Raw genomic sequence first — 26042 nt, forward strand, 5'->3', positions numbered from 1 at the left:
AATGACAGGTACCATTTGTCATTTGAAATGACAGATACCAGCGTGTCCGTGAAGAGTTAGGCCAGCGCACCCAGGATACTGTATAGCGCTCTATAGAGTAAAATGGGTTGCGTGGGCCTAACGCTTTACGGACGCTTCTTGGACGCAGCTTGCATTTGCAAGCTATTTACATACAGTATCGAGTGGTAGGTGAGCCGGACTGTGCGTGTGGGAACCGCGGGTGTGCCCGGCACTAACGCAGCTCTTCCTACCGCTCCTTACTGTATCGGCCTGTGTGCGTGTGTGTGTTTGTTTCTGTGTGGGTGTATGTGAGAAAGGACTGGTGCTTCTGTGTGTGTGTGTGTATGTGTGTATGTGAGAAAGGAATGGAGCTTCTGTGTGTGTATGTGAGAAAGGAATGGAGCTTCCGTGTGTGTGTATGTGAGAAAGGAATGGCGCTTCCGTGTGTGTGTGTGTATGTGAGAAAGGAATGGAACTTCTGTGTGGGTGTATGTAGTGTGTATGTGTGAAAGGAGTGTATGTGTGAAAGGAATCTGCCAGTTAAAAAAAAAAAGAAATATGATAATACATATACCTCAACTTTTGTGCTGGTAGCGCAACTTTTGAAAAGTTGGATGAAAGATGAAATTACTGAATTTTAAGCATCCCTCTTCTGGAAAATAAAATTTAACTTAAAGTGGGTAGAGACAAATACTAAAGAAAAAAAATTTAAAGTATTTAAAATGTTCATCTCAGCAAAATCACAAATTTAAGATACTGATGCCAGGTGGGGTTTGGTTTTTTTTTTTTAAGTATAATTTAAGCATGAAGACTAGAATAGTTCCAGTCTGAAACGGTTTTGCCTTTTTTTTTTAAACCTTTAGAAAATGTATATTTTTAAATGACTAAGACTGGAATCTTCTCATTTAAAAGGGAAGTTGACTAAGGAAGTCTTTCTGTTCCATATCTCCCACATGAATAATCATATGACTGATAGTTTAAAGAAAGACTCTTGCTTTATTGCCTGAAAGCGGTAAAACAAGAGAAGCTGTACGGTGTGGGTGGCTGCCCCTTGGGAGGACAGAACCTGAAGGAAGGGTGTCATTTTGCCTTCTAATAGGAATGTGGTTTTCTTATTTAAGGGTTGGGAGCATCACTTTCACTTTTAGTAAAAGTGAAAAATCATGCAAGTCTGAAAGCAAGGCGCTTCTGTGAGAGTGTAATGTGTATGTGAGACAGGGAGGGTGCTTCTGTATGTGTGTGGTGTATATGTGACAAACAGAGGAACCAGCAACAAGAATAAACTTCACAATAGCTCTTCCATCAAAACACCAGATGTTTGTGAGCCGTGTAGAAGTGAAATAATAAAACTTCAAATTTTTATAAGGCGCCGCATCAGCAAGCCTGACGGCGTGCTCTGTAATATCTTACTAGAACCGCCCGGACTATTAATCATTTGTGGCTAGATGACAACTCCTGTTTGAATGTTTAAATGACAGTATTAATTGGCAAATCTTTGCATACTGTGTCCCAATATTTTTATGTTAAGTCCCGTCAATGTTGATAAAATTTTACCCGCCCAACAGCGGCCGGTGTTTCACTGCAAGATTGCAGCTTCTTCAGGGTAAAATCAAATCACAACTCTTTATGTAGAGGACGCCAAGTCTCGAAAGATTTGCGGGAACCGGGACAGAGACTTCCTCCGGAAGGGCGTTCCAGGCATCCACCACCCTCTCCGTGAAGAAATACTTCCTGACCTTGGTTCTGAGTCTTCCTCCCTGGAGTTTCAAATCGTGTCCCCTGGTTCTGCTGATTTTTTTCCAATGGAAAAGGTTTGTCATTGTCTTTAGATCATTAAAAACCTTTCAAGTATCTGAAAGTCTGTATCATATCACCTCTGCTCCTCCTTTCCTCCAGGGTGTACATATTTAGATTCTTCAATCTCTCCTCATAAGTCATTCGATGAAGACCCTCCACCTTTTTGGTCGCCCTTCTCTGGACCGCTTCCATCCTGTCTCTGTCCTTTTGGAGATACGGTCTCCATAAATGAGCACAGTACTCTAGGCGAGGCCTCACCAAGGACCCCGTACAAGGGGATAATCACTTCCCTTTTCTTGCTCGATATTCCTCTCTCTATGCAGCCCAGCATCTTTCTGGCTTTAGCTATCGCCTTATCACATTGTTTTCCCGACTTCAGATCGTTAGACACTATCACCCCAAGGTCTCTCTCCTGCTCCATGCACATCAGCCCTCCCCCCTATTGAATACTGTTCGACTACCATTTTAATTATTGGGTAGTATGTGATGTGTCTGCTGTTTGAAATATTTTATTGGTGTTTGGTAAAGCTTTCAAAATTTGCATGAGTCTTTAATTATTGGATATTCTTTTCATCAGCTGTTTTGAAATTATTTTATTTGTATGATTTTATAATTATGATTAATGATTTATATATCTTGATTTTATTTATTTGTTTCATGAGGAATGGTGACATTTTTGTTTTTCTATTGTTGCACTGTATAGAGTCTGGCGTGATACGTTTTACAGTTTAGTTTTTGTCTGCACATTTCTATTTATACTTTATGTGGCTTTATTCTGTATTTGTTGAGGGTTTGTGTTCTGCATGCAAAGACTGAGATGAAGCATTCTTTTAGCATGTGGTTTCTCTGTAGGGATCTGTAGTAGCTTGGCCTGTTCTGTTTTCCTGATAGGAGGTGTGTTGATATTTTAGATTCTGGTGTAATATTTGTGATATTCTTTTTCATAGGTGGGGTTGTTATTCTTTGAGCGTTGGTAAATAGTACTGTGTTGATACGGGAGGACCATGCCATATGTATTCCAAGATGCAAAGTTTTCTTGTTGGCATCACAACAGTGCATGAAATTATCACAACAACTTGTATATTAATTTTACCTCAGAATGTCATTTTTCATGTAAAATATGTTATAAATGCATAATTTAAAATTGTGTATGGGGAGGGGACGCCAGACTGTAAGGTTTGCCTAATACCCTTGCACCGGCCCTGGTCTGAAGGCTCGTTAAGCATGGGTTGCACACTGACCACTCTGATAAGCATTATAAAGCAGTAATAAATCATTTAAAGAAATATAAAGAATGTGTCTGTGTCAATGTGGGGACTGCCCTTTGGTCGTGTTCACGTAGCCCGCAGGGTGCCCTTACATAGAAACCACATCCTTTGATGGCGTCCCCCCTCCCCCCTCTTCCATTAGCACAACTTCCCGTAACAACAGAAGCAGCATGATGAAAGGTCAGGACCATCAGTACAACATGTTTTAATCTACACTCAAGAACTGACCATTTGTTGTCTATTAGCCCTTTTTAAACCTTTCCCATGAACATGTTCACATTTTAGAGGCTTGATGTGGTATATCGCAGCGACTAAAAATGTTTTAGAGACATAGTGAAGCAACAGCAAGCAAACAGAAATTGGCAAAGAACTTCGGCTAGCTTTTTTCCTTTATTCTGCATCTTTGCAAAGTTGATCTCATGCATATTCGTTGTGGCAATCCTGAAAACCCAATTGCCTAGGTGTGCCTCCAAGAGAGGGTGGGGAAACACTGCATGGCGTTATCGCTGTAACTCAGAATCTTCATCTGCACGCAGAGCAATTTATCTTTGAGCTGAGGCTTACATGAGAGTAACCACAGGAGATTTTGTTTTTAAACAGCTGTAATGTGACACTAATTGGATGTTTTACTTTTCTGTTCAGCAGTGTACGCACACAGCTAAAATGCCCATCTATATAACTGAAACACAAGGATGTATTGAGTGGTACAGAGAAAGAAAAAACCCACAGGGCATGAAAAATGGATTTAGAGCAAACAAAAAAAGTACAAATCCTACAAGTATATAAATGGAACAACCTGTTCTGCTTTTGCCAGAAAACAGAAAATTACACTTAGCCCAGTCCCAATAAAGTAATAAAGTTGGCATATCAAGAATCAAAGTAGGATAACATTAGCAAATTCTTGGCCAAAAGGACATTTTATTACTGCATTCAGGGCTGGACTATGTTGGGTGCAATCAGGTGCAACCACGGGAAATCTATCTAACCCTCTGAATACACATCAGCATTAGAAACCCCAAAACAGGGGTAAATCACATTCCATCATAAATCCTTACAAACAGTTTTTCTTACAAAAATGTTGAAGGCCATACAAAAGATACAGCTGATACCGTGCCCCTTGTGAACACATAATTTGTGTGAATTATTTCAAAGAATTTATTTGAGATATGTATAACATGATTAATTCATGGCTTTTTAAGTATTTGCATAGCCTTAAACATTTTTGTAATAAAACCTATTTGCAAGGATTTATGATGTAATTTGATTTACCCCTGTTTTTTCCCCCCCTTGGGGGCAAGGAGAAGACGCACGCCCCCATATCACACCTGCTCAAATCTTCCCCTCAGTGCAGGCCCCCCCTCCCCCCTTCCCTTCTATATCTGCGCTGGCTCTGCAGCATCAGCAACCAGACAAATTCAGGCCCTGCGGCACCCCTCCCCTTGCCCAGGCTTTATCATCATGGAAACCTGTGCCAGGAGGCGGCGGGCGGGGGGTCCCCTAATAAGCCTGTCAGCCTGCGCCGACTGCAAGAGACCCTGCACTGAATTGGTGCCGTGGGGCAGATGCCACAGAGGCAGGCCTGGAGGCCAAGAAGGTGGCGCCCTGGCCACACTCCGGTGTCCCTAAAAATCTGCCTAAATCCAAGCCTGGCTGCACTTTGTTTTGTTTGTTCATACTTACTACACGCCTTTTCCAGTGACTGCCCAAGGTAAGATACAACGATCCATAAATAACCAAGTACTAAAAAAACACACACAGGACAGAGAAACAAAACTGGAGAAAAGCCAGAAGTAATCACACTAGCAGCAATGGCAATCCTAAATAAATAATTTAGAAAAGTTTAGTACTAGTCAGTTTCAAAAAAATGTTAACAGGTAAAATTTAATAACAGAAATGGAAGCTGGGAAAACAGAGAATGGTGGTATGAATTATATCCAGTAGACAGGCTTATTTTAAGCAAAATGTGCATTTAAAAGACGCTTAAGGAAAATGCAAGCAACCTCCATTATGTAACTAATGCTCAGTACCTGGTTTTTGCAGAATTAAACTCAACATTATCCTGTACAAAGCAGCCCAAAGTCTTCTAATACAAATGTAAATCTGTTTAGCTGCTCTATTTTAAATGAAAAGACACAATATACATTTCAAATAAAATGTAAACGAAAGAGCACAAATGAGTTTTGGTTGAGTGCTGCATATATTAATATCTTAGCAAAACTAACACCATTATCATAAAAAAAGACAATGTTAAAACTCCTATTCCACAGGGAAACAGAACAGGATTTTAAAGTGCTTGCTAATTTACTTTCCTTGCTGGGCCATAAATATCGGCTATCTTGGAGTTCTGCAGCTGATTAAATTACAGCCAGCTAGCACCATGTCAAAGTGTTCCTGCAAAGCATTAAGCCCTTTCTCTAAACGGGAATATTTAACAGGACCGCGTCCTAAAGGCACATGGAGATATTCTTTTGAGGATGAAACAGAAGTAGACCATGCTGTAAATGTCCTGTACATTATATTGCATTATTGTACATCATAAAGCAACAACTGGCACATCAGGTGGAAACCAGCAAATCTCCTTTGCATCTGGATGTTGAGAGTCGCTTTTCAAGCTGCTGGAGAAAGAGATTTCCCTTACCTGAAAGTAATTACCGAGAAAATGAAGCAGAATTTTAGATGGCTCATTACAAGTGAAGAACGACTGATCTTTGATAAGACCAAACCGAGTGGAAGCTCTGCAGTCTGCCAGGTTAGGTATTACATTATTCTGTCCAGCAGGAAAGCAAGCTGGAGGGAGGCTATCAGTTTGTTATACCTGAAAAGATTGTGACTAAAAGCAGGTTGTTTTTTTTGTTTTTTTTAAAAAGAAGTTAGTTTATCTACTTTGTTTGAGTTTTGAAGCATTAGGGAGGAAAATATAGTGGCATTTCATCTATCACACCAAAGATTATTTTACTGTTAAATTTCTGTGAGCAGTTTTATGGAAAGCCTCTAGAGGCTATGGGAGTAAGGTATTGCTATAAATCCAAATTTTAACACAGCATATACACGAGGACTTATATTCCTACCTGTATTCTAGTGTCCAGATAGAAATCATTTTGCATTCCCTCATGCTGCCTGCCTATTTTAACTGGTTTTTCCCCACTTGCTATCCCTTCCAAAATGGCATCCAACACTCACAGGGCAAGAACCACGATAGCGTCATGGCATTTTGTGTAGCAGAGTAAATGATGGCAGATAAAGACCCAAATGGTCCAAGCAGTCTGCCCAGCAAAGTGTTCAGGATTGTAACTGCTGCTCTGTGCAGATTACTCCAATGCATAAATGTTGCACTTAAGTTACTACAGGTTGCCCCGTCTCTTCATGTCTATCCTTTATAAGCACTAAGGATACTACGTAGTTATTCCATGCCCTTCTGAACTCCATTACCATTCTTGTCTTCACCACCTCTTTTCATTAAGAAATGCTTTCTGACACTGCTCCTGAGTCTACCCTCCTGGAGTTTCATATTATGACCTCGAGTTCTGCAGCTTCTTTTCCACTGGAATAGGTTAGATTATTGGGCATTATTAATATCTTTCAGGTATTTAAAAGCTTGTATCATATCTCCCCTAGCTCTCTTCTTCCTCCAGCTTATATACTGAATATTTAGGTCCTCCGGTCTCATCTCATAACTATTTCAGTGCAGACCCCACTCCATTTTGGCTGCGTTTCTCTGGACTGCTTCTATTCTGTCTCTGTCCTGTTTTAGATACGGTCTCCAGCACTGAGCACAGTACTTCAGGTGAGGTCTCATTATCATCACCTTTTTCCTGCTGGTTATATGCCTCTCTATGCAGCCCTATTAAATATACATAAGAAGAGGATTTAAACAATGATTACATTCATTTTTTATTTTTTACATTTATTAACCTAACATTAAAATCTATCTAACACACTCATCCTTCACACATACACACACATATAAAAACAGAATTCATCAATAAACATGAAATGCACAATGTATATAATAATGTAAGTGTACAGTCTCAATTCCCATACAGTAATTTTTCAATTATTTAATAATTTATATAAAGTGCAAATGCTCAAAAATATTTAAATATTATAAACAAACTAAATATAAGTCCAAAATATCCAACAAAGATCTTCGTTTCGCCAAGCTTATCTCAATGGCTTCATCAGGGATGGACTTAACTTAATAAGCAACCACTTATACCTCACCAATATTCTCTTATTGCTTTTCACAACAATAATAAGCAACCACTTATACCTCACCAATATTCTCTTAATGCTTTTCACAACAATGTGTTTGTTCGTGTTGCCAATTCTTGAAGAGCCTTCCAACAACAAACTTCTGAAATGAATCACAATTGTTGATATTGTATCCCAACAAGGACTTTATAATATTCAAAAATCAATACCTTCAAACATTCTCCAAAAAATTTTTTCACACGAGCAGTCCAAGTTGTTCATATCGCAACCAACTTTAACAAAATACTTTAACAAAATACTTCAAGGGAACAATTATACTCAAGGTGTAACATCTTTTAACATCTTGTTTCCCCAAAAAGGATTCATCATCCGGAAGTGACGTCTACTTCATGTTTGAAAAAGTTTTTTCAAACATGAAGTAGACGTCACTTCCGGGTGATGAATCCTTTTTGGGGAAACAAGAAGTTAAAAGATGTTACACCTTGAGTATAATTGTTCCCTTGAAGTATTTTGTTAAAGTTGGTTGCGATATGAACAACTTGGACTGCTCGTGTGAAAACATTTTTTGGAGAATGTTTGAAGGTATTGATTTTTGAATATTATAAAGTCCTTGTTGGGATACAATATCAACAATTGTGATTCATTTCAGATGTTTGTTGTTGGAAGGCTCTTCAAGAATTGGCAACACGAACAAACACATTGTTGTGAAAAGCATTAAGAGAATATTGGTGAGGTATAAGTGGTTGCTTATTATTGTTGTGAAAAGCATTAAGAGAATATTGGTGAGGTATAAGTGGTTGCTTATTAAGTTAAGTCCATCCCTGATGAAGCCATTGAGATAAGCTTGGCGAAACGAAGATCTTTGTTGGATATTTTGGACTTATATTTGGTTTGTTTATAATATTTAAAAATTTTTGAGCATTTGCACTTTATTTATTTATTTATTTAAATTAATTTATATACCGGAGGTTCCTGTATAATATACATATTTGTAATATCTCATTATACGACCACCCAATACCACCAGGTCTTCCTTAAGCTTCCACTTAACATTCACCCATCTTTCTCCGGACTGCACTCACCCAACATACCCCATCATACATACAGCACTCTTCTAACATTATCCACCCAGCACTCTTCAAACCACATTCATCCAGCTCTCTTCAGACAGCATTCGCCTAGCACTCCTGTTAACCGTAACAATTCCCACAGTCTTCCACTTCAGCCACTTACATCCCAACATGCACCCCCTCACAATTCCCATCATCCACAATCCCAAATGGAGAACACCAAAGCCCCCCCCTTCCCTCCCCCATCACAATCGTCAACAGAGGCTCAGGCCCATCTTACTGACACCACTCACTCAATTCCTTGGACTAACTCTCTTCTCACTCACATTGATTAATGCGCAATCGATCGCTAAGAAAAGTCATATATTCAACGACTACCTATCCGATACAAATATATAAATTATTAAATAATTGAAAAATAACTGTATAGGAATTGAGACTGTACACTTACATTATTATATACATTGTGCATTTCATGTTTATTGATGAATTCTGTTTTTATATGTGTGTGCATGTGTGAAGGATGAGTGTGTTAGATAGATTTTAATGTTAGATAGGTTAATAAATGTAAAAAATAAAAAATGAATGTAATCATTGTTTAAATCCTCTTCTTATGTATATTTAGTATTACTCTGGTGAAGAGGTTGGTTGTTGTTTGACCCTTGTGTGATTATACCATAGATCTCTATGCAGCCTGGCATCCCTCTGGCCTTTGTCACACTGCTTTACTACCGTCAGCTCATCAGACACGATAACTCCCAGTCCCGTGCACCTCAGTCTCTCACCCCCCCATTCATGTGAGCTCCTTTGGATTACTGCACTGCAAATGCACGACTTTTCAATTCTTTGCAATGAATCCCAGCTGCTAAATCTTCAACCACTCCTCAAGGTTTCTTAGATCACTTCTCATTATCTCTGCTTATTCAGGTGTGTCTAACTCTGTTGAAGATCTTAGTGTCATATACCTGGGAACTTCAGATTACTGTGAATGCAGGGGGACACACACCGGATGTGCATAAACTTACTCTCATATACCCACACACATTAACACTCACATGTCCACGATCATTTTCCACACATACATGCTCATTCTTATATGATCTCATTCCTCATTCTCTGACACATTTTCACACGTTCACTTACAGCTTTACTCCTCATTTTCCCACATATAAACCCCTCACACAAATGGCTTACTCATTCACTTCTCTTCCTCGTCCACACACACATGCCCACTCACCCATGTTTAATCACACTTTCACTTCTCTTCCTTGTATACACACACACACAGATATGTTCTTCCTCCTCCCCTTGATAAACTCCCTCCCCCATGCACACCCATTCACATATATTCACACACATACACCCTCCCTGATATACACATATACTTGCCTCTTCACATATACACACATGCATACACAAATACAATGCATACACAAATACAACCCCCTCACTCACTACCTCTCCCCACCCCAAACTCACCAGTAGCAGCAACCTCTTCCTGGGGTTGATAGGAAGACTCCTTCTTCTAGTTAACAGCAGCAGCAGCATCTTCTACAACTGCTTCTGCTATTGGGCTCCTCCCTGCTTCCTGTTCCCACAGGCTAATTGGAAGCCTCCTCCCTTCCTCCCTGCCAGCATTGATCCGCAGGCTCAGGAAGAAGAAATGAGGCCTCTGACTGGTCACAGAACAGGGAAAATGAAGGAGGCATTCTATTGGCCCGTGTAGACCAATCAGATACCCTCTAAGCTCGCTGTTTCACTAGCGAAGCAGCAGCAGGGCACCCGGAGATTACAGCTGTTGGCCTGGAGACCCAGCAATTCCATTAGAATTCTGCATTCTCTGGGTCAAATCCAGCGAGTTCCCAGGTATGGGTGTCATGATGCGCAAAAAGACAAACTTTCCCTCTTAAAGCCTCCGCAGCCTATCTTTCTACCTCCTTTTGTGAACATCAATTGGCTTTGTCTTGTAAAACTTTAACAAAGCAGGATTATAGAACTCATACCACCCCAACTTAGTCATAATTTAATACTTCAGAAATCTCTTATCTGTTCAAGGAAAAAAATGTTGAAATTGGTTTATCAAACATCTGGGAACTCTATTCTCAAACAGTCTTCTCTCTGGCTCTATTAAAAATGGTTTTCATAGTGAAGCCTAGTTTTTCTGTGGAAAGAGATTGAGGAGAAACAAGGACACTAAATCATTTTTCACTAAAGCAAGATTTAGTGGCTTGGAATTCTGTCACATCGAGAGTCCTGTTGGGATCAAAACATTTCAGAAGCAAATATCTCCCTTGTTTCAACCCTAGTTAAGCTCCTGGAAGCAGTACAGCCTTTGATCATTTCTCTGCATGACTCATTACAAAAGCAAACAGTTACAGCTTATTCCTAGGGCCGGTGCTAGTTTTTTGCTGCCCTGTGTGAACAATTATTGTGCTGCCCCCTTCCCTCTGCTTTCATTCAGTCTCTGTCTTGGGCCACCAAAAAAAATCCCAGCTCCTTCCAGCGACTTAAACTGTAAAAACTGTCACCCACAACCCTCCAGGTCTTTACCCCCTCCCCTGGAAGCCATGGCCAGTGCAAGAGTATGAGATGGCCCCGGGCAAACCTTATATCCTTGGCATTGCCCCCCCCCCCACTCCATGCACACAGTTAAGAATTATGCATTTATAACAGATTTTACAATAAAAAGAATATTCAAAGTACAGTCTTCTGAGATAAAAATATCACAACATGTATATTGTACTTGCATGTGCTACTATGGGCCAACAAGAAAAGCCTGCAAAAAAGTCACTTGGAACCGATATGGCATTAGAGTTATTGCAATGCATGATAGGTGTGGGCACCCTCAGAAAGCCATGAGTAAATTACAATTAAAATATATCAAACCTACCACACCAAAACAGCACTAATTGCCAGCACTTAAAAAGTAACAAGTTTACCTATGAAAAGGCAACACTGCAAATACTGCACCAGGCCCTAAAACACCAATTCACCTTCTATTAGGAAAACAGAAGAAACCAAGCTGCTATAGGTTCCTATTCACTAGCTGAAGACCTCCCCTCGGTCACAGATGCAGAACACAGACAGACCATCACTATATACAGAAAAATAGAAACCATAAAGTATAATAGAAACATGCAGGCAAAAACTGAACTGGAAACTGCTACATCAGACTCTGTATATAGTACAACAATGGAAAAACAGAACCATCATCAATCCTCAGCCATTAAACAATAAAATCAAGAAATATAATACATACATAAATGATAATAGTATAAACATACTAATAAAAAGAATATTTCAAAACAGCCGATGAATGGAAGAGCCAATAATTAAAATATACAATTAGTTTTAAATTTCCCCAAAAACCTTTCAATATTTCAAAACAGCAAATAACACCCAAAAATTAAAACTAAGGATAAAATAATTCACACTCTTCCTTCTGTCAGTGAGAGGAGATGGTTCCAAGGGGCGATCCTCCAAGGTATCGTCAGAAACATCGGAGGCTTCATCCCCCCTCCCCAGAGGTCATGGGGAGGGGGGATGGCCCTCATCCTCACTGCCTGATGGTGGGGATGAGGCCCTAGGCGCTCTGCCTCCAGCCAGGGCTGTGGATACTGGCTCTGTTGGCTGTTGGGGTTCAGGCTCTGTACGGTCTCCAGATGAGCTTCCTTCTCAGAGGAGCCGTGAACCAGCACCGGATCGGTTGGTGGTGCCATCAATGCCCCGCCAGGAATCGGTGGCACACAGGGAACCAACACTGGCTATGTCAGTAAGGCATCGAGGAGCGCATGCAGAGATTCCAACAGCAGCTTGATAAGGGATGTTGCCGGTTCCAGGGTCGTCTGTGCCATGACATCCAGACTCCACATCACCTTCTCCACATGCCTCTCCAACTCCTCCTCAAAGATCGCCTATGCCAATACTGACTGGGATTCAGATGTGACCATATCCTTTTCAGAATTGAGAGGAGGATCGGTGGTGGGCATTGGAGTTGGTGGAGACTGTCGTGAACCTCAGGTATCGCTGAAAGATTGGTGCTCGTCACAGGGATGCTTTGGGGACATCGCAGTCAAAGCTTGTGCATCCCTGTGACTGGCACCGTGCATTGATGGGAACTGATGCCGATGCTTCTTCGGGGGGGGGGGGGGGGCTGCAGGCCTCAGCATCTCAGCCGGCCTAGGTGGAGCTTCCTCCTCCAAGGAACTGGCCATGGGCCACCATATCGACAGGGGGAGACCCCGACAGGCACCGACGCCAACCTGGGAACTGATGCCAGCTGGGTCACTAACACGCTGATGAGCACATGGAGCTTCTCCAACAGCGGCTCCAGAATGGGCAGTCCAGCTCCAGTGCCATGGGAATAATGTCCCATATCACTTGCTCAACTGCCAGCTGTACTCATCACTCGAACGCCTCCTCAAAAACTGCCGATGCCAACACCGACTGGGAGGAAGGAGGGGTGGCCAGATCCTCTTTGGAACTGAGAGGTGGATTGCTGACTGGCATCTGGTGGCGACCATTGCAGACCTCCGGCACAGGCGGAGGACTGGCACTCCTTGCTGCGGGATCGCTTCTGGTGCATCACAACTTGAGCTGGCGCACCCCCGTGCACGGCACCCTGCATCGATGGAGACTAATGCCGATACTTCTTCATTTTCCCTCGATGCTCGGCAAGGTCTTTCCCTGTTGCTGCAGCCAATGACAAAGAACCTGATGTCCTTGGCCTGGAGGAGCCCGATGATGGCTAGTCTCTGTCACCCCTATCAGCTGTTGGCACCGACGGAACCAATGGTCCCGCCGATGTTGATGGCTCGGTGCCCACTGGTGTGGTTCCATGGTCCTTTGATGCCGATGCTACCGATGGCAAACCCGGATGTCATGCGATGCCCCCAGGCACATTTATCAAGGGCGGCCGTGACAGATATGGTCTCTGGGCACCGAAGGCATTGCTTAAAACCGGACACGGCCATGACAGGATAAAATAAATGTGAAGCAATATCATAATCAATGGCAACAATGCACTGCTGCAGTGGAATTGACCGTGAAAGGAAACTTACCAATAAACATTGAAAACTCTTACTAGGAATACTACGAGGAGGACCGAGAGGGACCTGGCGTCGAATGCAGGTGAAGAAAATCTCGTTACAGCAAAAAAATGAAAGTTTTCCAAGAGGCCAAAAACGGCACAAGTGAACTCACCAACTGCAATGCTGCAGCTCTGCGAAAAAGAGAGACTGAAGAAGGTCACTGGGCATGCCCATTGTGGCAAGTGAAAGTTCTAGAAACTCTGAAATAAGTTTTACATATCGGGGCTCCATCTGATGATGTCACCCATGTGTGAGAACTACCTTCTTGCTTGTCCTTGGAGAATATGGCAGTATCTTTGATATAAACCTAGAGGTCAATATTTAAAAGGCTTTATCCAGTTATCTTTTAAACTGGTCAGACAAATTCTGACATTTGAAATTCCTGCCTCTTCATCAGAAAAATTTCAATTAAGAAAATTATTATATGGCTACATTTAGCCAGATATAAAAGAGGCAAAATGTATCCAGTTAGCGCCAATATTCAGCACCAGCGGATAAACTTAGCCAGGTAAATCTGAATGGATAAAATGCTGTCCTAAATACTGTATAGCTGGATAAATTTACCCTGATAAAGTTATATGAGTATATTTAGTAAAAAACCATTTACATTTATATTCCTCCTTTCCTGACTGGTCAGACTGTTATCCAGCTACGCAATGTTGAATATCCTGTATAAGTTACCCAGATAATGGAACCACTGATCTCATATTTCTCTACATATTCAGCACAGGATACTCCAGTTAAACAATTAGTAGTACTGGCCATAACAAGATCTCCTTAATCAAATTTAATGTATTTTATTCACGTTTTCACAGACAGGAATGTTTGGTTATCACAGGTAAACTTGGTGACTTTTATAAGCACCTACATGGATTTTTCTTTGGGCAGGATGGAGAGATGAAAGAAGAATCAGTGAGCAGACTTGGCAAAGCAGAGAGCCAGCACAAAGTTTGAAAGATCTAATGACTTATCAAGTCATGTTCTGTGAATGCAAAATAATTTTCCATGAACAAAATGAATAAACAACTGATATTTTAAACAGTACCTTAAGTTTAAAAACTGACCAACATTCACTTTCAGTTACTGCTCACACATGGGTACACCTGGCACAGGATCAGGTTCATCAAAGTGCTTCTCTCATTTTGGGGGTCATTTTTCAAACTGCAATGGGCCGTTATCACATGCAATAAGGCCCTAACACATGCGATACTGGCCGCCTTGCGGCGGTACAATTTAAATCAGGGGAAGGGGAGGAGTGTGGGCGGGGTTTGGGCCCGGCAGCGCTGTGGGCGATAATGTTTTCCACATTATCACCGGCAGTACCGCGGAAAATAACAACACCTTTTCCCGTGGCGTTATGGAGGCAAGTGTTCGGCCCGGCCACAAATGCGGCGGGCAAAAACTGATCGCCGCGGTGTGGCTGGCTGCATACTTTCACCCCCCTTCTTTTCCCGCAGGCCATCATTCTGCTATATTGGAAAATGCCAATTCATGCGCAGTAAAAGCTAATTTATAGCGGAATGATGAATCCCAGGGTTTATATCCAAGGGAAAACAAATTGTTAACAAATCTAGAGCAGTAGTTCCCAAACCTGTCCTGGAGGACACGCAGCCAGCTGGGTTTTCAGGATATCCACAATGAATGTGCATGAGATAAATTTGCATGCATTGCCCAGGACAGTTTTGGGAACCTCCGATCTAAGCTCAGTCTCCACATTCTCTATATGATTTATGATGATGTAATCAAAAGTTGTGGGTTTACTGTATAGGTTTGCAGTATGAAAGAGTGAGCATACATTCTTACCATCTTTACTAAGTACTGAAGATAATCCAAAGTTTTTCAACTATGGGGATACGTCAACAAAAAAATTGCATATCTCATATTCTAGATTTCTAGGTAAACCTTAGTTTCTAGTTGAACGAGCTTTGTGTTAACACTATAGTTATAACATGGATACACTGTTTTAATACTTTTTCTTAATTAAAAAAAAAACAACAAAGAAACAATTTACCTTATAAGAATTAATCTGTCTTTTTCAGATGGATGGTCATCAAGCCATTGGGAATATCGAGCGATGGACCATTCTGCTCTCTAACAAATTTTACAAAGATGAATGTCAAACTTAAAAAAAATAAAGTTCAAACTATTAAAAATTAAAGTTCAACTATAGCTATTACATTATTTTATATCAAGATTATAAAATATCAGATTAAAAAAGGAAATTAAAAAAAAAAAAAGTTTGGTTAAACCTTTGAGGAAGGAAATGATCCCACAGAAAAGATTTGTAAAAACCATCGATCTCAAAGTACTTAAATGACATCCAGGGACAATAATGATTCTTGTGGTTCTGACACACCACTGAGAAAAGGCATGGAATAACTAATAGATGCAGAATATGTACACATTTATTCAACAATATGGAAAATGCGAATTCATGCACAGTTAAAGCTAATTGGGTAGGTATAAAACGATGTGTTGAATTAAAAAAATGAGGAATGATGCACTGCTTAGTATACATATTGTACAAGAAGTTTAATCTATTCATGTGAACCAGCATGATGGGACTACTGTCTTGAATGTTGGTATATAAAAAAACTTAAATAAATAAATAAATAAATATAGAATAATACGCCTGTTTTCACGTCACATACTTAGTGCATAACTGGACTTGCTCAATTAATTTATCATGATCCCTTCTGGATTCACTTGCAATTCCTTGTCATGTCCCCAGATTTTTTCTTTTACAAGTTTGCTCAAACTCTTATATTTTATTTTACTACTACTAATCAGTTCAATTGTGATACTTGACGTTCGCAGCACTGTCCAAAAATACATGTGAGACAGTCCCTTCTCGGGAGAGTTTATAATCTAATCAAGACAAACATACAGGGCAAAAGAGAAAATTATCCCTCCAAACTTATCTGCACAGCTAATTTGTATGCAGGAAATTTTCAGGAAAATTTGCATGAACATTTTTTAAAATGCAAAATTATGTGCATAAGTACAAACTCCTCTCAGGAATGCCTCCACTGAGTCTGGGTAAACTTGTGTGCATCCGGGGGAAATGTTCTGTTACAAAATTGCCCACATAAATACTGGCGGGCAATTTTATAACAGACCATTTCCCCCAGTGAAGCACCATTTCAGCCCAGGAATTGCCTTTGAAAATTACCTCTAAATGTAAGTTATAAATAAGCTAGTAATAAAAGCCCATCCAAGGATGGGGAAATACTGTGACATGCAGGAAGTGTGTAATTGAGATGTGTAATAGTACAGAATGCAGGCTGAGCTCGGGTGCACTGTGTGGTAAAAGAGGGGGATTGGACAATGGAGAGAAATGGGCGCAGCTGGAACGTACAGCCAGAGAGAGGGGGGGGGGGGGGGGGGGGGAGGCGGAGCTCAATTTTCATATGTGGTAGTAGAGTGTGGATTCGACAATTGAAAAAAATAGGGTGGAGCTGGAGAGTACAGGGACGGGGGGGGGGGGGGGGGGAAGAGCTCAATTTGCATACTGGCGATGCAGGTGCAGGGCAACTTTTCTCTTTATCATAGGCAGATAAATAAACATAAGAACATAAGAACATGCCATACTGGGTCAGACCAGGGGTCCATCAAGCCCAGCATCTTGTTTCCAACAGTGGCCAATCCAGGCCATAAGAACCTGGCAAGAACCCAAAAACTAAGTCTATTCCATGTTACCGTTGTTAGTAATAGCAGTGGCTATTTTCTAAGTCAACTTAATTAATAGCAGGTAATGGACTTCTCCTCCAAGAACTTTTCCAATCTTTTTTTAATCACAGTTACACTAACTGCACTAACCACAACTTCTGGTAACAAATTCCAGAGTTTAATTGTGTGTTGAGTGAAAAATAACTTTCTCCGATTAGTTTTAAATGTGCCACATGCTAACTTCATGGAGTGCCCCCTAGTCTTTCTATTATACGAAAGAGTAAATAACCGATTCACATCTACCTGTTCTAGACCTCTCATGAATTTAAACACCTCTATCATATCCACCCCCTCAGCCATCTCTTCTCCAAGCTGAAAAGTCCTAACCTCTTTAGTCTTTCCTCCTAGTGGAGCTGTTCCATTCCCTTTATCATTTTGGTTGTCCTTCTCTGTACCTTCTCCATTGCAACTATATCTTTTTTGAGATGCGGCGACCAGAATCGTACACAGTATTCAAGGTGCGGTCTCACCATGGAGCGATACAGAGGCATTATGACATTTTCCGTTTTATTCACCATTCCCTTTCTAATAATTCCCAACATTCTGTTTGCTTTTTTGACTGCCGCAGCACACTGCAGCGATGATTTCAATGTGTAATCCACTATGTCGCCTAGATATCTTTCTTGGGTGGTAGCACCTAATATGGAACCTAACATTTTGTAACTATAGCATGGGTTATTTTTCCCTATATGCATCACCTTGCACTTATCCACATTAAATTTCATCTGCCATTTCGATGCCCAATTTTCCAGTCTCACAAGGTCTTCCTGTAATTTATCACAATCTGATTGTGATTTAACTACTCTGAACAATTTTGTATCATCTGCAAATTTGATTACCTCACTCGTCGTATTTCTTTCCAGATCATTTATAAATATATTGAAAACTAAGGGTCCCAATACAGATCCCTGAGGCACTCCACTGCCCACTCCCTTCCACTGAGAAAATTGTCCATTTAATCCTATTCTGTTTCCTGTCTTTTAGCCAGTTTGTAATCCACGAAAGGACATCACCACCTATCCCTACTTTTCCTAGAAGCCACCTATCCCTACTTTTCCTAGAAGCCTCTCATGATGAACTTTGTCAAACGCCTTCTGAAAATCCAAGTACACTACCATCTACCAGTTCACCTTTATCCACATGTTTATTAACTCCTTCAAAAAAGTGAAGCAGATTTGTGAGGCAAGACTTGCCTTGGGTAAAGCCATGCTGACTTTGTTCCATTAAACCATGTCTTTCTATATGTTCTGTGATTTTGATATTGAGAACACTTTCCATTATTTTTCCTGGCACCGAAGTCAGGCTAACCGATCTGTAGTTTCCCGAATCGGTCCTGGAGCCCTTTTTAAATATTGGGGTTACATTAGCTATCCTCCAGTCTTCAGGTACAATGGATGATTTTAATGATAGGTTACAAATTTTTACTAACAGGTCTGAAATTTTTTTTTAGTTCCTTCAGAACTCTGGGGTGTATACCATCTGGTCCAGGTGATTTACTACTCTTTAGTTTATCAATCAGGCCTACCACATCTTCTAGGATCACCATGATTTGTTTCAGTCCATCTGAATCATTACCCATGAAAACCTTCTCCGGTACGGGTACCTCCCCAACATCTTCTTCAGTAAACACCGAAGCAAAAAAATCATGTAATCTTTCCATGATGGCCTTATCTTCTCTAAGTGCCCCTTTAACCTCTCGATCATCTAATGGTCCAACTGACTCCCTCATAGGCTTTCTGCTTCGGATATATTTTAAAAAGTTTTTACTGTGAGTTTTTGCCTCTGCGGCCAACTTCTTTTCAAATTCTCTCTTAGCCTGTCTTATCAATGTCTTACATTTAACTTGCCAACGCTTATGCATTATCCTATTTTCTTCTGTTGGATCCTTCTTCCAATTTTTGAATGAAGATCTTTTGGCTAAAATAGCTTCTTTCACCTCCCCTTTTAACCATGCCAGTAATCATTTTGCCTTCTTTTCCACCTTTCTTAAATGTGTGGAATACAACTGGACTGTGCTTCTAGGATGGTATTTTTTTTAATAACCACCATTCCTCTTCCACACACTTTTTACTGTTGTAGCTGATCCTTTCAGTTTTTTTCTAACAATTTTTCTCATTTTATCAAAGTTTCCCTTTTGAAAGTTTAGCACGAGAGCTGTGGATTTACTTACTGACCCCCTTCAAGTCATTAATTCAAATTTGATCATATTATGATCACTATTGCCAAGCGGCCCCACCATGGTTACCTCTCTCACCAAATCCTGTGCTCCACTGAGAATTAGATCTAAAATTGCTCCCTCTCTTGTCAGTTCCTGAACCAATTGCTCCATAAAAATGTCATTTATTCCATCCAGGAACTTTATATCTCTAGCATGTACCGATGATACATTTACCCAGTCAATATTGGGGTAACTGAAATCTCCCATTATTACTGCACTACCAGTTTGATTAGCTTCCTTAGTTTCTCTTAGCGTTTCACTGTCCGTCTCATCATCTTGACCAGGTGGATGGTAGTATACTCCTATCACTATAGTCTTCCCCGACACACAAGGGATTTCTACCCATAAAGATTCAATTGTGCATTTAGTCTAATGCAGGATGTTTATCCTGTTGGACTCTATGCCATCCCAGACATAAAGCACTACACCGCCTCCCGGGTGCTCCTCTCTGTCATTGCAATATAATTTTTACCCTAGTATAGCACTGTCCCATTGGTTGTCCTCCTTCCACCATGTCTCTGAGATGCCAATTAAGTCTATGTCATCATTCACTGCTATACATTCTAATTCTCCCATTTTAACTCTTAGTCTTCTGGCATTAGCATATAAACATTTCAAAGTTTGTTTTTTGTTTGTATTTTCATTCTGCTTTTTAATTGATAGGGATAAGTTAGAATTTTTTAGCTCAGGTGAGTTTTTAGTTACAGGCACTTGGATTACTTTTCTTATTATTGGAACCTCACTGTCGGGATGCCCTAATTCTAATGCATCATTAGTATCCTTTGAAGATACCTCTCTCCGAACCATGGGCTGCTGAGCGACTGTGGGCTTTCTCCTTTGTTCCAGTTTAAAAGCTGCTCTATATCCTTTTTAAAGGTTAGCGCCAGCAGTCTGGTTCCACCCTGGTTAAGGTGGAGCCCATCCCTTCGGAAGAGACTCCCCCTTCCCCAAAAGGTTCTCCAGTTCCTTACAAAACTGAATCTCTCTTCCTTGCACCATCGTCTTATCCATGCATTGAGACTCTGGAGCTCTGCCTGCGTCTGGGGACTTGCACGTGGAACAGGGAGCATTTCAGAGAATGCAACCCTGGAGGTTCTGGATTTAAGCTTTCTACCTAAGAGCCTAAATTTGGCTTCCAGAACCTCCTTCCCACATTTTCCTATGTCGTTGGTACCCACATATACCACGACAGCCGGCTCTTCCCCAGCACTGCCTAAAATCCTATCTAGGTGATGCATGAGGTCTGCCACCTTTGCACCAGTTAGGCATGTTACTAGGCGATCCTCATGCCCACCAGCCACCCAGCTGTCTACATTCCTAATAATCGAATCACCAACTATGATGGCCGACCTAACCCTTCCCTCCTGGGCAGTAGGCCTTGGGGAGATATCCTTGGTGCGAAAGGACAATGCACCACCTGGAGAGCAGGTCCTTGCTACAGGATCCTTTCCTGCTGCACCAGGTTGATGCTCCACAATCATGAGACCTTCTTCCTCCAAGGCAGCACCAGGGCTGCCAGTCTGAAGTTGGGACTTGACTACTATGTCCCTGAAGGTCTCATCTATATACCTCTCTGTCTGCCTCAGCTCCTCCGGTCTGCCACTCTAGCCTCCAGAGATCCTACCTATAGGGTAGAATAAGATCTTCTGCTTCTAATAATGCAGGAGCTTTCTTTGCTACTTAAGAAAAGTTACTGTTTTATATTTAATACTATTTTGCATGAAGCTGATTTTGAATGCTGGACTATGTACACAGAGAATTTACACAAGCATCGTACAAAAATACCTGCCTTGAGTCATGATAGCATGAATGGAGGTCTTTAAAAAACAAAACAAAACCCTATACACTTATGAATAAGTCGATCTCGTGGTTAAGTCGAGGGCATTATTTGGGCCACCAAAGTAAGAAAATTGCTGTGACCCGTGGATATGTCTAGGGTAAAACCTAGGGTGCTTATGTCTATCCTTGTGGTTCACTCCTTCTCTCCCCCCCCCCCAATGGCTATCTCCAGTAGTTCACTCCTTCCCTTCCTCCCCCATGGCTATCCCCGCTCATTCACTCCTTCCCTCCCTCCCCCTCCCTTAACTCACCCGCCGCTAGCAGGGCGACGATGGGAGTTGCGGCTGTACAGATGCATCCACCTTCCTCGCACACAGGATCCCAGTGTTGAACCACATGGTTCTAAGTCTATCAATCAGGCCCTGGCAGGGGAGGACGCATCAGAACAGCTGCAAATCCCGTGGTCCTGCTAGCAGCGGGTGAGTTCAGCGATTGGAAGGAGGAGAGAGGAAAGGAGTGAATGAGCGGGGATAGCCATGGGGTAGGGATGGAAGGAGTGAATGACTGGGGATACTCATCAGAATAATTATTGGGGGGGGGGGGGGGGAGGAGGAAACTAGCATTGCCCCATGGATAAGGCGACCCTGTTTTTTAAGATTAATTTTAAGACTTACATTTCTCAACATATACACGAGAATATATTTGGTAGGTCTCTTTTCTGTTCATTTGCAGCTTCTTTTAAAGATTTTATCTTTGTTTTTATTTTACAGCTTAATACCTATTTGTTGTAAGGGCATTCTGATTAATGGCAATGTAATTATTTTGATGGTGAACTAGAACAAGTGGAGGACTGTTTTATTGCCAATAAAACCATTTGTACCTATCACTAACCAAAGTAATATGTTTTATTCATCTTTGTAGACACCTCTAGAGTTCAGTTTCCAAGATATCAACTTTTTTCTAGCCTAGTTACTACCTCAAAATAATCTGTCTTTTATGTTCTCTTTCTTGCCTGACATTTATATGTGCCTCCTTCAGCATTGGGCTAGAGATATCTGTAATGCAAGTTATTGGAAACCCATGCATACACTATTTTATTGTTCTTGAAAAGTTTTACATTTTCGTCAAAACAAGGTCGTCAAGTGTACTAAACTCATAAATTAACGGTCAGTTTTAACGTAGGTGTTATCTCCTACAAAACAACGTGTTGAACACCTGATCACTCTGACGTGTTATTGCTGCCAGCAGTTCAAGACCCGATGAAGGCCGCAATGCCCCCTCCTCCTGAAAGTTGCAGACCCCCCCCCCCCATCAGGCCACTCACTCTCCCCACCCCAGCAGTACCACGCCCACCCTCCAGGCTGCATGAACTTCTCCCACATCCTCCAGGCTAGGATTACCCTTACCTACCTCTTCAGCTGCTGTTATTGGTTGATGGAAGCAGGACAGAGCAATTCCTGCCAGCTCTGCCATTCTGTTATCCACAGTACTTGGTACAGCAGCCAATGGGGTAAGTAAAAGGGTCTCATGGCCTGGGTGGAAGGAATGGAAGAGAGAGCTTTTGGTAGCCCAGTGAAGCCTCCTCCTGAAGGTAATCAACCTGGGTGGGGGTCCTGCTTCTGCTGGAGGGGAGGAGAGTGATCAGCCAAGGGAGTGGGGTTGGACGCTGCAAATCACATACGGGCCAATACAGTAGGGGTAATAGCGCGTTGAAAACGCGTGGCTAACCCCCCTGAAACTAATAGTGCCCGCAAATGCATGTTGATGGCCCTATTAGTTATTCCCGCACGATTCAGTAAGTAAAATGTGTAGCCAAGCCGCACATTTTCTTTCAGAAATTAGCACCTACCCAAAGGTAAGCGTTAATTTCTGCCGGCAACTGCTTTTCTGTACACCCTCTGACTTAATATCATGGCGATATTAAGTCGGAGGTCCCAAAAGTAAAAAATAATTTAAAATAATAAAAAAAAAAATGTTTAAATCAGACCGCGGTTTGAAAATCGGACATTCAATTTTGCCGGCGTCTGGTTTCCGAACCCGTGGCTGTCAGCGGGCTTGAGAACCGATGCCGGAAAAATTGAGCCTCGGCTGTCAAACCCGCTGACAGCCGCCGCTCCTGTCAAAAAGGAGGCGCTAGGGACGCGTTAATGTCCCTAGCTCCTCCTTTTACTGCGGGCCCTAATTAGCATATTTTTCTTTACTGTGCGCGCGCCGGGAGAGCAGGTGCTTGCCCGCACTCCCGCGTTTCTTTCTGTATCGGCCTGATAAGGCCTTGAATTAGCCACTGGAGGCAAATGCAGCCCACATCAGGTCTTGTGTTATTGGATGCTAATGTAAAAATGTAACTATATCTTAGAGGGCTCTGGATATGTTTTTACCTTACCAACAGGTTAATGTAAATTGCATGGCTTTACGTAATTTACATTAATCACAGGTTAATATTAATAGGCTGCTTTGCACATATTTACATGTTTCACAGCTCATATTTCTATTATGTTAGTCCACTTTAACATTAGCAGAGATTAGCGCACAATGGGGTAGATTTTAGAAAAGTACGCCCGCGCATACTTTTGTTCGCGTGCAAGGGGGTGCACCTTGCGCGCGCCGAGCCCTGCGCGTGCTGCCCATTCCCTCTGGCCTCCCCCCACCTTCCCCTCCCTTCCCCTACCTAACCCACCCCCCCAGCCCTATCTACACCCCACACCCCTACCTTTATCGCGAAAGTTACGCCTGCCTAACTCGTGCGCGCCAGTCGGTTGCTGCCGCGCGATTACCCGGCCGGGGAGAGATTTTGGAGGCCTCTGCCACGCCCCCGAAACGCCCCCGGGCCGGAACCACGCCCCCCGGAATGCCCCAAATGTTGCGCCGCCCCCCGACACGCCCCCCTAGCAAAGCCCCAGGACTTACATGCATCCCGGGGCTTGCACGTGCCGCCGAGCCGCGGCGTGCGCGGGGGGGGGAGGGGGTGTTTAAAGGGTTACGCGCATAACTTATGCACATAACCCTTTTAAAATCTACCCCAATGTGTGAAGTCTAACATAGTGATAAATGCATGTTAAATCTGTGTTAACACTGCGTTAGATGCAACACACTTTAATGCACTGGCCCCAAGGCATCAGAAGATCATCAAATTGCCAGTGAAGACAAAATTGGAGAGCAAAGTTTTTATTTTTATACTTTGCAATTTGCAAGATTTTCCTTTACATTTGATTCTTTGGCATTTAACATCTCTGGCTATATTCAACAGAAAAGATCAAGTAACATGATACATTTAAAGAGAAGAAGAACAAAAAAAGCTTGCAGAGACAGATTCATTTTTACCTGGTATGGAGATTTCAGTTCAGGTGGCGCTCTTGTAAAAAAGAACTGAAGGATCGTGCTGAACGGAATGATGTCTCCAACAGCGGGGCTGCTGGCAATATGTTCGCTTGTCTGGAACAGGAGTGGTCTAGAATAATTAGAGCAGAATGCGCTTAACTCTCTCAGTGTGAAAGCTTTGGTGCTGGGGAAAAAGCCCCTCCAAACTGCATTACATCATGTCTAATAATATTTTTAACAGAATATTGCAAATACTCATGCAAATTCAGTATACATTAGAAAATTAATTTACCACATGGAAATCTGAACTCCATGTGGGACATATTCAGCCTTCTGAAGTCACATAAAGGAGAAATGTATAAATAATCTGACAACATGCACTGGCAGCGAAAGTCTGAAGGAGGCTCTGTATAATCTCCCTAAATGTGACTGCTTGCAAGGCCCCTTCCCATCCAGCTCCTGTGACGAAACTAATTACATGCAACCATTAGTATTTTTTTGTGTTTTACCCTACATGTAAGGCAAATTTAGCTAAGCCCCACCCTGTCACATAAGTTACTATTTCAGCAGCAATTCCAGGGAAAGAGTTTGAGCCAGGCCTCCTGCTTAGCAATGTGCATCATTCATCACCGAGTCATCATTTTAAAAGAGTTAGTTCAGCTTCACGAACTTAAAAAACAAAAACAAAACATAAGCCAGACTGGTGGCTTTATAGAATTCTGTACACTGTAGATAGGGATCTCTATTTTCCTCAGAAATTTATCAGGGGTTGTTTTTTTTTAATAAGAAGAGCAAAAACAGGGGAGAATCAGTGGGAAGAAATGACTATTTTTCTGTGTAAATATTTATTTATTTATTTGAAACTTTTTCTATACCAACATTCATGGGGATATCACATCGGTTTACATTGAACAGGGGTAACCATTAACTATGGAAAATTAGAAATTACATGTGACGTGGCCAGAAGTCTGAACTATAATTGTGTGTTGATGCGGTAGTGAGTATGTATGGGGGGAGAAGAAACTGAAAACAAGTTAAGTTGAGAATATGTGGGTACACTGATATATTCTGTAATGGTTCTGTTCGTTTTTCCAGTTGGTTTTGTTGTTTCCTGACTGATTTTATACTGTTGCACATGACTCAAATAAACAGAGTTACAAAGAAAAAGAAGTCTGGATTATAAAACAATATTAAGCAGCTTCTCCCTCTCACTCACTCGGCAGCCTATCCCTCTCTATCTCTGACCCCTGCCTAGAATGTAGCTCTTTCTCAGTGCCACCACCAAGAATTTGCTTAACTTCCCTGGCGTCTTCTTTGAACACAGAAGGTACATCAAGCTTGGCTGTTTGAAGGAATGCAGGAGCATGGCAAGGACCTGTTTTTGCAGCACTTACAGAGGCTACACATCCCCTGAGGAAGGACGGTTTGTTTGAAACATGTACATGTTGGGATTTTTTTACATCTATCCAGGATTATTATCAGGGTTGATGGGATTATACTCTTAAAGACTCTAGTAAAGGTAAAAAAAAAAAAAAAAAAAAAAGAATTGTCAGTAAAATAT

The 26042-nt window shown here is 41.6% G+C and overlaps 1 protein-coding gene across 1 annotated transcript in view; it reads right to left on the bottom strand.

The window, feature by feature from the left end:
* The window catches only part of COG5 (component of oligomeric golgi complex 5), a 585636-nt gene that overhangs the window by 17504 nt on the left and 542090 nt on the right, over positions 1 to 26042 (bottom strand). Inside the window, 2 exon segments of the mRNA XM_029617284.1 lie at positions 15449 to 15528; positions 24485 to 24611. Coding sequence (XP_029473144.1) covers positions 15449 to 15528; positions 24485 to 24611 — 207 coding nt within the window.

Source organism: Rhinatrema bivittatum, chromosome 9, assembly GCF_901001135.1.
Source record: "Rhinatrema bivittatum chromosome 9, aRhiBiv1.1, whole genome shotgun sequence".
In the NCBI taxonomy this organism is placed as follows: Eukaryota; Metazoa; Chordata; class Amphibia; order Gymnophiona; family Rhinatrematidae; genus Rhinatrema; species Rhinatrema bivittatum.